Source organism: Phalacrocorax carbo, chromosome 14, assembly GCF_963921805.1.
Source record: "Phalacrocorax carbo chromosome 14, bPhaCar2.1, whole genome shotgun sequence".
NCBI lineage: Eukaryota > Metazoa > Chordata > Aves > Suliformes > Phalacrocoracidae > Phalacrocorax > Phalacrocorax carbo.
Genome location: NC_087526.1, coordinates 5,801,364 through 5,817,376, shown reverse-complemented (window position 1 = coordinate 5,817,376; position 16,013 = coordinate 5,801,364). Strand labels below are relative to the sequence as shown.

Here is a 16,013-nt window from a genome sequence, read left to right as displayed (position 1 = left end):
ATATCGCTGAAAATCTGGGAGCTCTGTGTTTTCATCAGCTAGGTTATCTTTCCAAGGTTACTGGTAGTTTAAGTGATGAATATAAATTCTTCTGTACCTATATAAAATTTATTATTTGTCACTTTCATTAATACTGGAGTTTTGCATTCTTAAGTCCTTCTGTTTCATCTCCAGACTGTAGGGAGAAAAAGTGCCACAGAGATTTCAGTCCTTATAAATCAATGAATTTGCCATGGGAAGCTGGTGCCAAGTTGTCCTCTCGCTGTCTAGTCAAGGCTCAAAAGAAATCAGCAGGAAATGGGACAGCGCCTAAGTTAATTTTGCAAGTACCCTGGTTATTTTTCACAAGAATTCAGGAATTTAAATTATTAATCTGATTTAGGACAATATTTTTGACACATCAGATTATTCTCCTCTTCAGACATTTTTTCAACTTAGGACAACACGTTAATGGGCCACTCCATACCCAGCACTGCTGACCACACAAAGACTCCTTGGCTTCCCTGTTTTTCCAGGACAGACATAAAAACTTTTGCCACCGGCTATTTTTTTATTCTTTGTCGTTCTTCCCTAATTGCATAAAGAAATTCTCAATTCAAGTTTACCCAATACTTGGTGAATCGGGAGCATTCACCTTCAGCCATCGCACGAGTCATTGCAAAGTTCACCTGAACTTCTAAAGGACTCAGCAAGCTCCTTTCTTCCTCCCAGATATGGGCTGTGCAGAAACGTCTCAGCTCATCAGTGTGGAACAGGTAATGATGACAACTCATTTGAATCCAGGCACTGTTTCAAGATGACTAGGTGAACTTCCTGAGAAGGGATGCCAATGACACACCAGTGTTGCTCAAAATAAGTTCTGACATTTTATAATTGTCGCCGTTTTCTTCCAAGGGAAGAGTTGAAAAAGTCTGCCAGGGAATTCTTTTTTTTGCAGCTAATCTTTCTACTGCTCCAAAACCCGAAACCAGCACCCGCAAGAGGAATAGCAACATGTATTTGTATTTTGCTAACACTCATCAATAGCAATAATACATCAACCAAATGTGTCTGTCAAAGGCCCCTTTTCCCTTCTTTTTCTTTTCCTGTCATCCAATAATCGTCACAGAAAACCACATGGGTAAACTTGATCTCAGAGATCATCCTTGTAAAGAAAGAAACTAGCAACATACAGAGGATGAGGGATCCATCTGCAGCAGCGGCAGGCAGCCAACCTCCTCGAGCCCCGCCACGCATCTGCACTCCGGCTCTGCGACGGAAGGGAAGGATGCAGCACCCCCTCATCGCTGGGTGTCACCAAGCCCAGCTTTACACCTGCAGCCGTTTGCTGGATGAGACTGTGGGCAAACTGCCATCTTGGCAGCAACACCAGCGACTCTTGAGGGACTGGCTGGAAGGAGGCGATTAGGCTGCCGTTCAGCTGAGGGAGGGAAAACTGGGGCAAGTCGCTTTGGAAAAGAAGTGTTGCAGCAGCTTGTAAAAAGACAACTCTCTTGCATGAGAGAGGAAGAGCAGAGAGCCTGTGCTTCGAGCCAGACCTCCCATGCCATGAGCTTGGACCACACCCACTACTTCACCAGACCCACTGCAAGATTACCATTATTATTATTATTATTTCTGTTTCTTTTCTTAACTTACCCGAACCAGCTGCTGTGGAAAGGGTCCTCTGGAGTTTTCTGGCACGTTGATCGGTGGGATGACCCAGTCTCGCTTTTGCCGCCGCAGGCCGTTAGCGCTCTGATGCTGGCGCCACGGGAGCAGAGTGTCGCTTTGCTGCTGCGCCAGTTCTCCAGGCATGGTCTTCCTTCCTTTTGGCTGTTGTGGAAACGAGAAAGCAAAACCAGTTAGCTTCTTCCTCGCTTCGTAGGACTTCTCCCAACAGCGGCGCTTCCCTGTGTGCAAATGGTCACATGTAACTGTGAAAATTATTGTTATTAACATGATATATTTCTGCACCATGAAGACACAATATGCTTTACTGGCAACTCTGCTGCCACTTCATTTTCACAAATATATGGAGCTGTCACTCTCAAATCAAGATGCCTCCCTGAATATATCGTCTTCATTACACCAGCTGCGGGGAGCTTTAGTGGCATATTGGGGTAAAGGGTTTCTGCAAATTTCTAATAAATGCAACCTACCAGAACACAAAAAAAGACACAAAATTCCTTTACAGCCTATGTCACGGGCCCAGTTTTATAGTATGAAATTACCCTGCTCCTTGGCGGTAACAGGGTTGCAGTAACCTCCAGCCGGTGGTTCTGGAGACATGTCCTGCCAAACCAAACCATGAACGGGGGACCGTCAGATCCATGGCTACAAAGGTGAATTAGTTCAACTTCTTAATGCTTCATGAGGAATGACTTCTTTATAAGAGCTGGGTTTTGAACACAAATCCCAAACACACATCTTCCCGTGCAGCCTGAGAAGTGTAACATATCTCAGTCAGAAAACCATTTTCATTATTTGGGGCGCTTTTGAGTCCTTTGCAATAGTTTTTTTTAAACTGCGGATTCTGGCCATGGCATACTTTGGTGTTGGACACATTAAAACGCTGTGGCAGAAAAATGGAACTGGTGTGACCACAGTTTGGACTTAAAGAGTCTGGTTCATTATTAGAAAATTTCTGCCTTACAGAATGATGAATCAATGACATGTACATTTGGAGAAGCTTTTCAGATGTTACCCAGTCCCAATACTTGGATCCGAGGCATTACTTCTGGAAAGTCCACAGAAAAGATAACTAACAAAGACAAGCTTTTTTTACCATATGGTGAGAAAATGTTTAAACTTTCATAAATCAGAAAGATTGTAAGCCACGTTCATTCTCTTCATTTGAGGTTAGATCCACTGGGAACACCATTCTTTGCATTTTACAATTTTCAGCTGATTCTCTCAAAATAAAACCCCTCCAAAAAACCAACACCCTAACGCCCAAGAACATCATAGGAAAAACCAGCAAAATAATTTTTTGAGGCACCTGCAATTTTAAGCCACACACTTTCAGTCTTACTCGAAATGTACAAACTCAAACATCCTACAAACATTTGCAAGCAGTTATCTGTAGGCACCGATTTTGGTGGAAATCGTTGTGTTCGGGTTTATAATTTGATGTAAATCCATCTGTTAGTACATTTCAGTTCTTGATCTGGAAGGGCAGTGAAGCAGGCAGTCCCCTAAAAACTACATAGTATAATTAATCTAAACAGTATATGGAACTGAGTGGTGGCTCCAAAGCCATGTGGACCTTCTGGATGCCGAAAGTTGGACACCGCAGCAAGGAGGCCACTTGTACAGCTTGATCGTGGCTCTGATCAGTGTTCCCTGTGGAGGGCAGACATCCACTGGCTGCAATGGTTGGAAGCATTTGTGCAGAAATGCAGCTATTTTTACTGCAAACCTTAAAAATGAACCAGTTCCAGAGCTGAATTTTCACAGAACAGGCAAATGTGATCTTTTTCAGTCACACGCTTAGCCACTTTTCTCAAATCCTCTCTCATGCTAACTCATGCCACCAGGGTGACTGCTGTTTTGTGTTTGCCTGAATGCTGTTTTATACACCTTCAACAAGTATCGTCACTAAGCCGCTGCAAGATCACTATACCACTGTTCAACATTTAGGTATTGTTATAAAAATACTAATATAAGTGTGTAACGAACAAAGAAACAGCATCATGATGCAGCAGTGGGTGACTTTCTCGGGATATTCAGGATATTGGTAGGTAGTGTTGAGCTCATCCTTCCAACGGGATGCAATATGCAATATCTGGTAGAGTTTTCATCTAAAAAGGGTTTATCACCAGAAAGGTACCTTTTCTAAATCCTGATGAAAACAATGTTATCTAAAGTAGATACCTAGACACGAATGTCAACATGAAATAGGACTGACAGACATGAGCTACAGAAAAGTGGATATCCCTTTTTTTTTAATTGGTTTGTGATTCCCAAATGTGGATCCTTTGAGAGCAGGTATTTGGATCAGTTTATATAATTGGCAAGTGAGCGTGGGGACAGATTATGAAAGGATGGTCAAATAATTTGTGCTCTGCTGAGTTTACACAGTGGAATGAGTCTGAACTAAAGACAGACTTGAGAATTAACATGAATCCCAAAGCTCCATGTATACTGAAATAATTAGTGTCAGCTCAGCAAGGCAGTACCAGCCTTTTTAGTCTTTACGAAATATTTGCTGGCAGGTGACTAGACAGTGACTAGCTTGCTTGTCACTCTTGATGATGTTTTCCTGCATTAGAATAAATCATCAACATGACTCTGAATTTGGTATGTAGAATTTCAAAAGCGTCTTGCAACAACAGTTTTTTTTTTTTTTAAACAACAGCTCTTTTTTATCTTCATTTGTTGACAATGCATTCCCATGACCTTAATTTCTCTGGTGTTGTTTAAATACGTTGAACATGTTTTCTGCTGTTTAAAAGCTGTGAGGCAAATGCAGTAACAAAGTCTGGTGAGTACAAATGCCAGAACTATTCAGATCTCTGACTGAAACATCCAAGAACATCTCTAGAATAACAGCAATGACTAACCCCGAGCCCCAGAAAACTCTCCTGTACTTTTGAGTTTGCAAAGATCTAAAGTTCAACTCAAAAGCAGAATGCGACACCAAATTAAATTTATTATAAAATACAGCTTCTGATTCCGTTTTTGCTGAATAACAGTTTTCAGTGAGAAAACAACTGCTCCTTCTCTCATGGCCTTACTGGCCATATGCTTCCTGGAATCTCAGGCAGAGATTTTAAAAAGATAAAATATTCCTCTCCCTTTTGTAGTGTCATCAGAACACAATCTGTCCATATTCCTTCTCACTATCAAATTGAGCACCTCTAGTGCTACTGCTTTAGGGTGGCTTCCCTCCCGTGGCTTCTGTGAGGTGCCATCACCCTCTTACATATGGCAAAAGGATGACGGGCGTTTGCAGCAAAACAGAGAAGCCAGTCCATGAAACACATGCGCAGTGGAAATTAAATCCACTCTCCGTTCTGAAAATTACATGGTGACATTTATAATTCGTTACAACAGGATCAAACACCAAGCATGGAACATGTGAGCGTGGTCTTTGGCAACAGAGAGACAATTAAACGAGGATATAAAATAGTCAGATAATTTAGTAATTATGCCTGTCTATTACTTCAGGACATTGATAAGCTAGAGAAATATAGCTGAACCAAAACAGATGAAAAGCTTCAAGTTCAAGGAGAAAAAGTGATTACAAAGTGTGGGATGAAGAAAAACAACAGGAGAAAAGACCATGCTGGGATGTAAATTTGTTATGAATTTTGATTCAGTATGATCTAATGCCTCGGTATTCATATTAGGGCAGAATTTTTTAGAGCTTGCTAATGAAGCAATGTAAAGCGTGCTGTGCTAGCTGTATTATTTAAAGCCTACATTCTGCAAACCTGGGATCAACTTTGCTCTGAGTTGCCCAGGGTCTCTTCCAATGGGTTTGTGGCCCATAACTGCAACATATGTATGCACAACGCCCATGTGGGCAAATCATAACGCAGCCATTACATCTTCTGATAATGAAATGCTTCTTTCTCCGAAAAGTGCAGCTACAATATTGGCTGTGAGCAGCTGTAGGACAGGGGAGGAGTCTCTCAGAGACCATCCTCTCCGAGTTTGATCAGGAAGTCACACTAATGACCTGAGGATTAACTGCAGTGCAGTGTGGCAGAATCTACCCTACAATTCCCCTTACCACTCTTCTGGGGTTTTTTGGGCTATCAGTTACAAGTCAATTAAAAACACACCTAAGTCAACTGGAAACCTTTCACCAAGATGACAGGTCCAGCTCTCAGAAAGCAACGCAAGGTTGAAGGAGGCAGTTTCTTCTGTAAGGATTGTGCAAAGATCTTTCTTCTCAAAGGTTGCTCCACAGAAGGTGCAGGGCTTTCTTGAAGTCCATGGAATTGACTTCAACGGCATCTTACAGGAGTAATTTCCAATCCCTTTGCAGTCTAGCATTGCATTTAATGGCGTAGCTAAAACCCTAGAGACTGTCAGACTTTAAAACCAAACAGATTTAGGAAACCTTACTCCAGGCTGGTGAGGCTGCATGGTGCTCTGATTCCCTTTATACCATGGCATTGAGAGCTCAGGGAGATTCCTCGTCTGCATTCAGCTCTGGCAATAAGACAGTCAGAATAGCCACCTAGCTAGTGGCTGCCTATGAGCTCCTGCCACTGTTAGTCCGTGGCTTGTCAGGCTTTCATTTTTTGGGACACTCGGGCTAAACTCAACCCCTACTCCCAAAAGAGGTCAAAAAATAATTCACTGAAAGAACAGGACACGTGGGACCCCTACAGTCCCCCAAGCCCCATCTCCGCTCGTGAAAAGAAGGCTGCGAGCCGCTGACTTTTCACTAGTCCACAAATAAAACCAGTGAGTGTGAAGAAATACCAGCTTTCACCTTCCGCTACACTTAGCAGTAGCCAGGCTTGCCAGCTGGCACGTCTCCCCTCCCAGCCAACCTGCCTTTGATATCCGTCAGCCTCTGGCTACAGAGACATCTGGAAGTTATTATCCAGCAGAGCGTATCACAAACCCATTTACATAATATAACATCATATTTTGTGTTCCTGCTTAGCTGAACATTTTGGATCACTCTAATGTTTGGGTAAATAAGCCACCATTCTCTGCATATAAATAACAGTGCGTCTTAGGGTACGTTTATTGGAGATTATTAATTTTATAGGGCTCAACCTGCAAAACAAAATGCTCTAGATTCAGCACTAAAATATATTAGTCTTGCACTTGGAATGAAAAGTACCTGCAATTGGAGGAGAGGTAATAAGGATTTTATTTCCCAAGTATCAAAATTATTTACGATTTAACCGGTGTTTTATTTATATGCCAGTCTTATTATTTTTAAAGGATCTTTAACACTTCACACTAGACATTTTTCAGGAAAGAAATAATACTTGGCTTGCTTTGTTTCTAGTGTCACTCCTAGGGTTTAACTGAGGCTACGTGTTTTTAATATATTTTTATCAATACAAGGGGATATAAAGCCACCTTTAGCCCATTGCTCAAACATATTCCCCTTCATCTCCTACATCAATAGGTATTTTGAAAACTGGTACCATTTTCTACCAAGGAAAAAAATCTATTTAAAAATATTTAATCTGAAGCATTTTCACTTGTTTCCATGGTAGCTGTGGAAAGGACAGGAGAAAACGATATTTACCAAACAGAAAATAAGACAACGAAAATATAGCTTAGTTCTTTAACAAAGGGAACATGAGAGCCCCGCAAAATAAACATTTGCATGAATTCTGTTCTAAGGAGACAACATTTTGCTGACATCAGGGACGGCAGCGGAGGACGAATGAGCCCTTTTTTCCCAAAATGCACCATTTCCCCAGTTTTTGATCTTCTAGCAGAGAGAGATATTTCATTTTGTGTTCTCGTACAGTATAATGAAAGGGTTGCAGAACAAAAGGCAAATTTATTTATTTTAGGGTAATTGATTCTTTTCTATTTAGGTCATTGCTGAATTCGCCAAAGTTGGAGACAGGAAAAGATAGTTTTAGGAAGAACAGACTTTTTTTATTTTAGACATTCTTTCATTACAGTTGATCTAGGTGAAGGTATTCTTTAAGAAACACACAGGTAAGGAATCCATAACCTGTTTTTCTCCTTATCCACCTTCCAGAAATCTGTAATGACTATCTATATTAGCTCTATTTACTAATAGTTGTAAGCTGTGGTAAATTTAATCAAAGATAGCTTCATATCACGTCCCATTACCATCATGGCATAAATTGCTATTCGTGAATGATTTGTGTCAAAGTGCTCTGAAAACTAGTGTTTTAGCAGGAAGATGTTCCAATGTGCGCAGTTCTTCAGCAGGGGCATTAAATTAATGTGTTTGCAGAGAAGCCACTAATTGACAATGAGACGTGATTTTGGCAGTAGATTTCCACTTTAAAGATAATGAACAGCGTTCAGATACAGAGAAGAACCCCCTCTGCTCCTAAAACTATACTAATAATTTCTGGTATAAACAGGAATACAGGGAACCAATCCTGACAGGATATTTCAAGTGCCAAATCAAGCTGTTTGATCATCATGACTTACAAAAGCAAACAGTGGAATCTCAGCGTTTGTGACCTTTATCAAATCTGGCTACATACAGTCAGGAATGTTATGTTTGGTTAGGAACTCATTAAACAAAATTACCTCTCCATTTATAGAAACCATACAATTACAGTATAAAACATTTTAATTAAATCAGCTAGTTAGGCAGAAATTCATTACTTTTTTTTTTATCATCACCTAGCAGTGGCGCTGCATAGAGCCGTTCACATTAGAGTCAATTAGTAAGAAAAATTGTCAGATTTGGCAAGTGCATGAGCTTCCAGAACACATCAGCTGACAGGGAAGAAAAAGTTTGACTAAAATCTAAGGGGGTTACTGCCCTCAGAGGAGGAGAACGAGCCACGTAAAACGCACACACATGCACTGGCCATGCCAAATGCCCCTCTCTCCCAAGGAGTCTGTGTCAAAGCTGAGCAGCCACCTGTACGCGCGCGGTTCCTTGACAGCTGACAAATGAGGCAGGCATGCAAATATAAGGTTGTTAGGTATCTGGCTGGCTTTGTGGGCTTGGGAAAATTCTATCCAGTATAACTAATAAAACCCAATCGGTGTGACTGAGGAATCAAAATGTTCCTTAGCATTGTAGGGCTGTAAAGCAAGAAAAAAGCTGAAGAAGTATGACAGGTAAAAGCAGGAAATGTTTAAATAGGGAGAACGCAACACTCTGGCTCGTAAGTCAGGCAGAAGATCCTTTCTTTACAAAAGGTGCAGCAGGGCCCTTAGTGGGCAACTGCAAATGCAAAGTTAAGTCTGACTGCAGAGCAGAGAGACACCCACTAGCTCTCAGCAAAACCCACAAGGTTGCCATAAAAGACTCTTATTAAAAAAACCCCAAATACAGGTTATTCTCTTTGATCAGAAAACCTAACAAGGTTAGCAGCCCAGGTAAGGACCTCGTAAACAGTCTGCAGTGTCTAACATGCAAGCTTGCGCCTTGATCCTGAACATGGCTTTACAGGTGGCTGCTGACCAGGTGACCCACGCTGGGACAGAATATGTTGATTTTCCACTACAATTTAATTGAAATTCAGAAATTACCTGAACTCACTCACACCTGTTTGCCTAAATGTTTGGTAAATTATCACTGTTTTAAGTTGAGATCTGGTAAGCCACCAGAGAACTTCAATATGCTTTGCTTTTGTACTAGCAGAATAAGGACACCTGCAGGCAACGCGTGCTCACATTCATTGCTGAGCAGAGATGAAATGCGAACGGTATCTCTAAGGTGAGGGAAGTTTCAGCTGGGGTGGAGAGGCAGAGCCGTGCTGAAACTTATTCTGTGGTATCACAACACTGCACTGATGATTAGACGTATCTCCTGGACTGCGCACTGCTTTCAAGATTTCAAATTATGTTCTTCCTCTTCCATTCTCTGGAAGAATCACATACTGAAGCGGACACATAAGAAATCCATCTGCCTTTGGTGGAATCTTTTATGGTTCCCACAGGTTTCAAGCATCTGTGATACTCTTCCTGTCATTGTCAGGCTCTGAATATTACAAGAGCCTTCAACGAACAGAAGAAGATGACATCACCTACAAAGCACAGCTCTCGATGTACTTTTCTTTCTCATTTTAAGGCTTGAACATCTTATCCCAACATGAAAAGTTCTGATGAGGCTGTTTCCTGTAAAGTTCCCCACATCAACTTGACCTTTTCACATCCCCTTTGTAAGATCTCATCTCACAGTGCTTCTTAGGTAGGATTGTTTAAGAAACATCTAAATTACTGTTGTACTCTACCTTCTAGTGTTTACAAAAAGACGCTTCTATCTTCAAGTTAATGTCATTCTCATAATTGGAAGAAACCACACACAATGGCTTCAGAACTGTAAGTACTTCTCAAGAGCGTGGCTATTTAATTACAGAATACTACATACTTGTTACCTGTTCAGATACCTATAGGACAGGAATAAAGGTGGTAGATCTCGTCACCTCCTATTAAGTAAAAACCACTACTGCAGCTTCATATTAGCTCTCTCATTCTGCACATATCTTGTCGAGAAAAATGTACGAAATATCTGGGCTAGCAAGCTGAGGTCTTCTACCCAGATAAAACTTCTAGCAAATAATTTGAAAAAATGTTCCAAAATACAGTTCTTTGCTTCTAGAATTCAGTCTACTACAATTGTTCTTCATCACAGAAAGAAGCAGGAGCAAATCTACCCCTTAACAAGCCTGCGAAACGTTTTAATCTAATTTTATTTTCTAAAGCCATGAGGTTCAAAAGATAAATGAATTAAAATAATCATTATGAATTAAATGTAACAATATTCCTTCTCTTCATAATGTTTGCAAGTAAAAAGATCACAAGAGATTTAAGAGATCACAAGCACCACTGCTACTTTAGCACAAAGCAAAGTAATTCATTCCGGTACTTCTCCCCAGTGCTAGTGTGCGACTTTGCCCTTTCAAGTCATCCTTTGGTTATTTCAAGAGGCTCTTGAGAAAAGGCTGTTCTTCTTTTATTCCCCAATCCTGGAGTGCACCTAAGCAAATGCTTAAATTTGAACACGTGGACACATGCAATTCGTCTCCATTTGCATGATGAAATTTAAGTGTGTCTTTAAATGCTTTGCTGGACGGAGGCAGTGTTTGAAATCCCACTCCTCACTGGTGGTAAGGACAGCCCGCTCAGCGCTCCCCGCCACGCTGGACACCTGCGCCTGGCTGGTTCTCCTCGCTCCTCCCGCCGGCAGTGCCGAGGGGGCAGAACGCGATGCAGCTGCTCTACCACGGACCACGTCTGGCGAGCAAGGACCTGGCCTCCAGAGGTCGGGAGGAACTGAAGTCCTTCTTCCCCCTGAGCTTGTAACTACCAAGCTGTCTCAGCAAGCTGGGCTACAGAGAAGCTAAGTGGACACTCGCAGCCCCTAAAAAAAGGTTTGGTAGATATGCCTGCATGAAGCAATTTTTGTCTTTACTCAAATTCATGTTTATGTGCAACTGTCAATGGATTACCCCAGCAATGAAAGTTTTTTTCGGAGATTCAGTCCAAAATATTTTTTGGAAGTGGCAGTCAGACTTCAGCAGTTACCAACAAAGAATGTGAAACCCGAGGTCAAAGGCTTCGATCTCATAAGGGCAAGGTACACATCACAGGCAGGCAGTACGCAGCAGTCCAAGGGTTTTGTTTTATCAGAAGAAACTTATTTCCGTGGAGGCAGTTCAATCCTTAGGACTTCTTTTTGTTTGAAGGAAGACAGATCTGCAGTGAATTTCACTTACGGATGATCTTTCTAGTACGGCTTTGAGCCTGACCCTTGGTAAGATGCTGACTGTTTAAGAACTAAATGCAGCAAGTGCAGCACTTGGAAACTTCCCACAGTGGGCTGATTTTCCAAGGCAATGAGCACCTGTATGTCATATCTTATCTTGGTTTCAGTGTAAGGCAATGTGATTCAACACACCTGAAAATCAAGCCAACTAAGTTCACATGTTTTCACAAACACTGTCATCTCATGTGATGATTAAATGCTAGATGTTCCCATTCTCATAAGCATGAGGTCAGACAAGGTCACCTGACGCATCTTCATTAGACTTCCACAATTAACATGAGCAGTCTCGCTGGTAACAATTATATGATATTAATTTATTAGTCATCTGCTTTCTGATCTTTTCCACTGATCTGATTTGTTAAAACCCCAAACAATGTCTCACAAGTTACCTAAAGAAAACAGAAATCTCTTTATCTACTCTCACTGACTGATCAGTCAAAGCCTTGTTTCACTGGTGAGGATATAAAAATAGGAATCACGCCGGCTGCAGTTTTACTGGACTTAGTTACTACCTTGGATCTCCCCCAGAGGCAGTCAAACAGGACAGCCCCAGCGTAACAATCCAGTACTTAACATGTGCATAAATATGTCCAGAAAGAGGCAGGATGACAAATACAGTCTCATTTCTTCAGCCCCTCTCTAGGCATAACACAGTTTGATGGGGCAAACTCCATCACCCTGATGCCATATATATTTCATCCCAATGCAGGGGAAGGCAGGAAAGGGAATAAATGTGGTGCCTCTTTTTCCCATTTTTTCCAAGCATGCCCACTTGAGAGCATCAGGAAGACCAGGAGTGCTGGAAGCACCACTCCCACTGAAGCTGTCATTTCTTCCATCAAGGGAAGGCTACATCTTCTTCCCTCCCAGGCCTGGCGCAGACCATCCTGGCTAGCACAATAACTGAGGTCATAAACAAGATCAGTGCTGAATAAGCCTTTTCTTACCCAGACACCTTTGTATTTGTGATCAGCAAAGGCTGTACTAGAATTTAAAACCTCATCCACGTAAAATGCCAGATTATTTAAAGGCTTTAAATAAAAAAAAAAAACCCTGGCCGTGAGAACCAGCTTTTCACATTCATATTGTATGGCTGTGGACTCATGCCTGGGTTATGAAAGAAGCCCAAAATAAGATGAGACATAATAAAACACAAGCTGGGCTTAAGCGAGGATTGATTTTTGACAGTAGTTCTCAATGTTTTAAACACTAGCTGCATAACCATACATTTGCAAGATTTTAATTGCATGATTCTCGGTGATTCAACATTGCAAAAATTTACATACTTCCACGCTCAGAATTTGAAAAGCTAAGACAATGAGAAACTTAGGTTGACATAAACAAGATTCAAAGAAAACAGTATTTTTTTTTTCTAAAATAAGTCCCTGGCAGCAGATGACTGGCATCCTACATGTACTGAATATATCCTGCATCTCCAAGCTCTTTTGCTGTGAATTCCTTTCTATGCTGTATTTCTATGATCCCGATTTTAACTCATGAGGTGAGAACTACAGACAAATACACAATCTAATGAAGAAAATTTGCCAGATGTGCCTTAACGTGCTTAGACACATACAAGCACTGAAATATAACAAAAAGATCAATGTGGAAGAGTAGGCCAGAACTTCAGATGGGAGAAGCCAACACAGGTAGTGGCAGACGATCATTAACAAGGAGTGAGGAGGAGGAGCTTGGACCTTACAGACACAGAGGGTAGTGTGGGAAGTGAAGGACAAATGGAACACATCCATCCATGGAATTAGGAAGACTTGAGTTTCTGCAGCTAAGAAACAGAGGACACCCTGAAGACTGAAGTCTTCAGCAGCATCACCACTTTTCACAAACATAATCTTCATTTTTAGACTTTTGGTTGAATCAATATCCAATTGTTAGAAATAATAGCAAGCACTCTTAGAAAAAGAAGACATTGTGCTGCTAATTCCAGATAAGTAAAGCCTGGCTGTACTTTGTCTTCTTCTGGAGCATTATCCCACTCAAGTTTATTATCTTTCATAAATGCTGACACAAGCTACAAGGGCTTTATATTATTTCATAAAAAACTTTTTTTCTTTTATTTTCTTTCTTTCTAGTCTTCTTTCCAAATTAGCCCCACAGGTCCTATTGATACTTTCAATTGCAACAACAGGCAGCCAGACAAGAACAGTACAAGAAACTTTATCTTAAGTATTTATTGTTATGCTAGAATATCACTCAATTTCCTCTGGGGTAATTCAGCACTCCTGTGGGAAATATGTGACCTCATTTGCATTTTCTAATTGAATTGCTATCAGGTTTCCTGCAAGACTGAACAAAAAAAGTTCCTAGAGTTACTAATATCACTTGTATTAACCAGAAAAAAAGTTTACGTTCAAGCGCTTGCTGAGGAGGAGGGGAAAATGTATGCTTCATGTATCATAAAATACATTTTTAAAATATTTGCCTTCTTTCGTATCGTTTCATTCTACTAGCATTAAACTTTAATGTAGTAGTTAAGAGTTCTTTCATTACAGTGGTTACCAGTGAAAATCTGCAACTTTCCCAGGTTATTCAGTCTTCTGAAGCAATTAGTACATTTATAAGGCCAACACTATGAAGGAGGGGAAACCGTCATTGTATTGGGTCACTCACCATTAAAATGTCATCTTGCACTGAGATTAACAGCACAGCTGTGGGATCTGAGACACAGGTATAGACACCCAAACCTCTGATTTTGCAATGAAAGCACACAAGGGGACGACTATCCCGACAGGAGCCATCCTGAACTGATCTGCCACCCTGAAAGCATGCTGGTAACCACCAAAGCTCTCCCAGCCCCTCTCACAGATTTCCAGTCTTATAAATTGTGATGATAAAGGATCACAAATCCAAAGGATCAGGTATTGAGGGGTTTATCCTCTGTGTCCTGGGTTTGCTCCCCCCCAGAAGGCACCAGGAATTCGCAGCAGAGCAGGGACCTCACTTCTGGTCCCCCACGGCCTCCCAACAGTGTTGACTTCTCCTATAAGATTTCTTGTGTATTAACCTCCATAATAAACCAAATGTCTAATAACGGCCACTCCAGGAGGGCTAATCATGTTTTCGTGAAGCTTCAATCCATGGATACTTGTGAACTAAATTCTGATTTATCCTTTCAGAGGTGATTCAGAGGGGCAGCACGCTTCCCGTCGCACCGTGGGGCTGCCCCAGCTGAGGGCCATCAGTCATGGAGAAGCCTACAGAAACACAGAGGATGGGCGAGCAAGGCAGAAGGACTTGTTTGTGCTGTAGGTGCCAGCAGAGACCGGTAGGTGCGGTAAGGCAAATTTCATGCCAATTATTTTTAATGTCTGGGAACTGTTCAGCATTTTCACAAAATCAGTCACAAATTTACAAAGTAAAATGGAAACGGATGTGTGCGCCAGAACAGGGAGTTGGTCTCATTCCTTTCTCAGGTCACCTCCTCCTTTCTCTCCCAGATTGGCTGTCTCCATAGCCTGAATATAACACAACAGTCTAAAATGTCTTTCAAAAAATTATGTAGTTCTGCTTGAGTCATATTATCCTATACAAAACCAAACGTGAAATCTGCTTCTAGTACAAGCCATGAAATGTAGCATATTAGGGTCATGGCCTGAAACACATTGAACTGGATATTGTTAGGTTTTGGGTTTTTTTTTTAGCATAAACACTATTATTTTTTAAAATAATCTCATAATCATATTTATTTCTTTAGTAAACAAAGGATTATTTTGCTTGCAAAAAGCAAAAGCATTTAAATAAAACACAAGTCGGATGCCTGCTATAGGGACCCACAATAAAACTGCTTATGACCTTGTCATTAGTCTTGTTTTCCATATTTTTCCAGCCTCGAACTACACACTAATAAGGCTTTTAGAAAGAAGGGATATGAATTTTAAAAAGCTTAGCTCTCTCTGTTTTGAACCAGAGTTCAGCTTACATTAACATTAGATGAATTTCCAACCAAATATTTTACTAAAACAGAAATGTGTGCTTATTCAGTTTTCTTTCTGCTACACTACGAAGAAATTTAAAGCAGTATATAAGACACCTTACTTTGTTCCTTCAATATTTAATTACTTTTAGAAGGAAGCAGTATTTCTTTGGTTAGAAAATGGCAAATACAGTTGACATAACGTACAGGGCTTAATTATATCTTGCACAAGCCAGAGTCTTACTGAAGAGCAGCAGAATTGTATTTACACAACTCTAAGCCATGCAAAACCTCAGGGGTCAGCCCACTGGGCAACTGCTAGATTTCAGTCTCTCCAAGTCTCTTCCTCTTGTCTCACACATGGCAAAAATTCTCCCAAATGGCACAGGCTCACGTGGTGGCATTCTGGCAAGACGGCACAGAAAGTCCCTCCCTCTTTTCCCCCTCCTTCTCTGCCCTGCCCTCTCTGTCCAAGCACTGTGGAAAAAAAGGAAAGGAGACGCCAGCCTTGCTATTTTGACAATTACTGTGGTGCATTAATCCAAACTACAGCCGTGGCCAAGTGACGTTGCTGGTCCCTGAACTAGCCATGACTGTTCCCCAGGACACACACCTTCATCCTTGCTCTGCAGGTCTTCAAGATCCAGCAATAAATAAGGTTCTTCAGCAAATTTCCTGCCAAAT

General features: G+C 41.2%; 1 protein-coding gene across 2 annotated transcripts in view; it reads right to left on the bottom strand.

Annotated features, from left to right (window-relative positions):
* The window catches only part of CDH4 (cadherin 4), a 516,102-nt gene that overhangs the window by 164,175 nt on the left and 335,914 nt on the right, over positions 1-16,013 (bottom strand). For both annotated transcript variants that reach the window (XM_064465346.1, XM_064465345.1), the window contains exon 4: positions 1,639-1,815. In XM_064465346.1, coding sequence (XP_064321416.1) covers positions 1,639-1,815 — 177 coding nt within the window. The remainder of the gene's footprint in view (positions 1-1,638; positions 1,816-16,013) is intronic.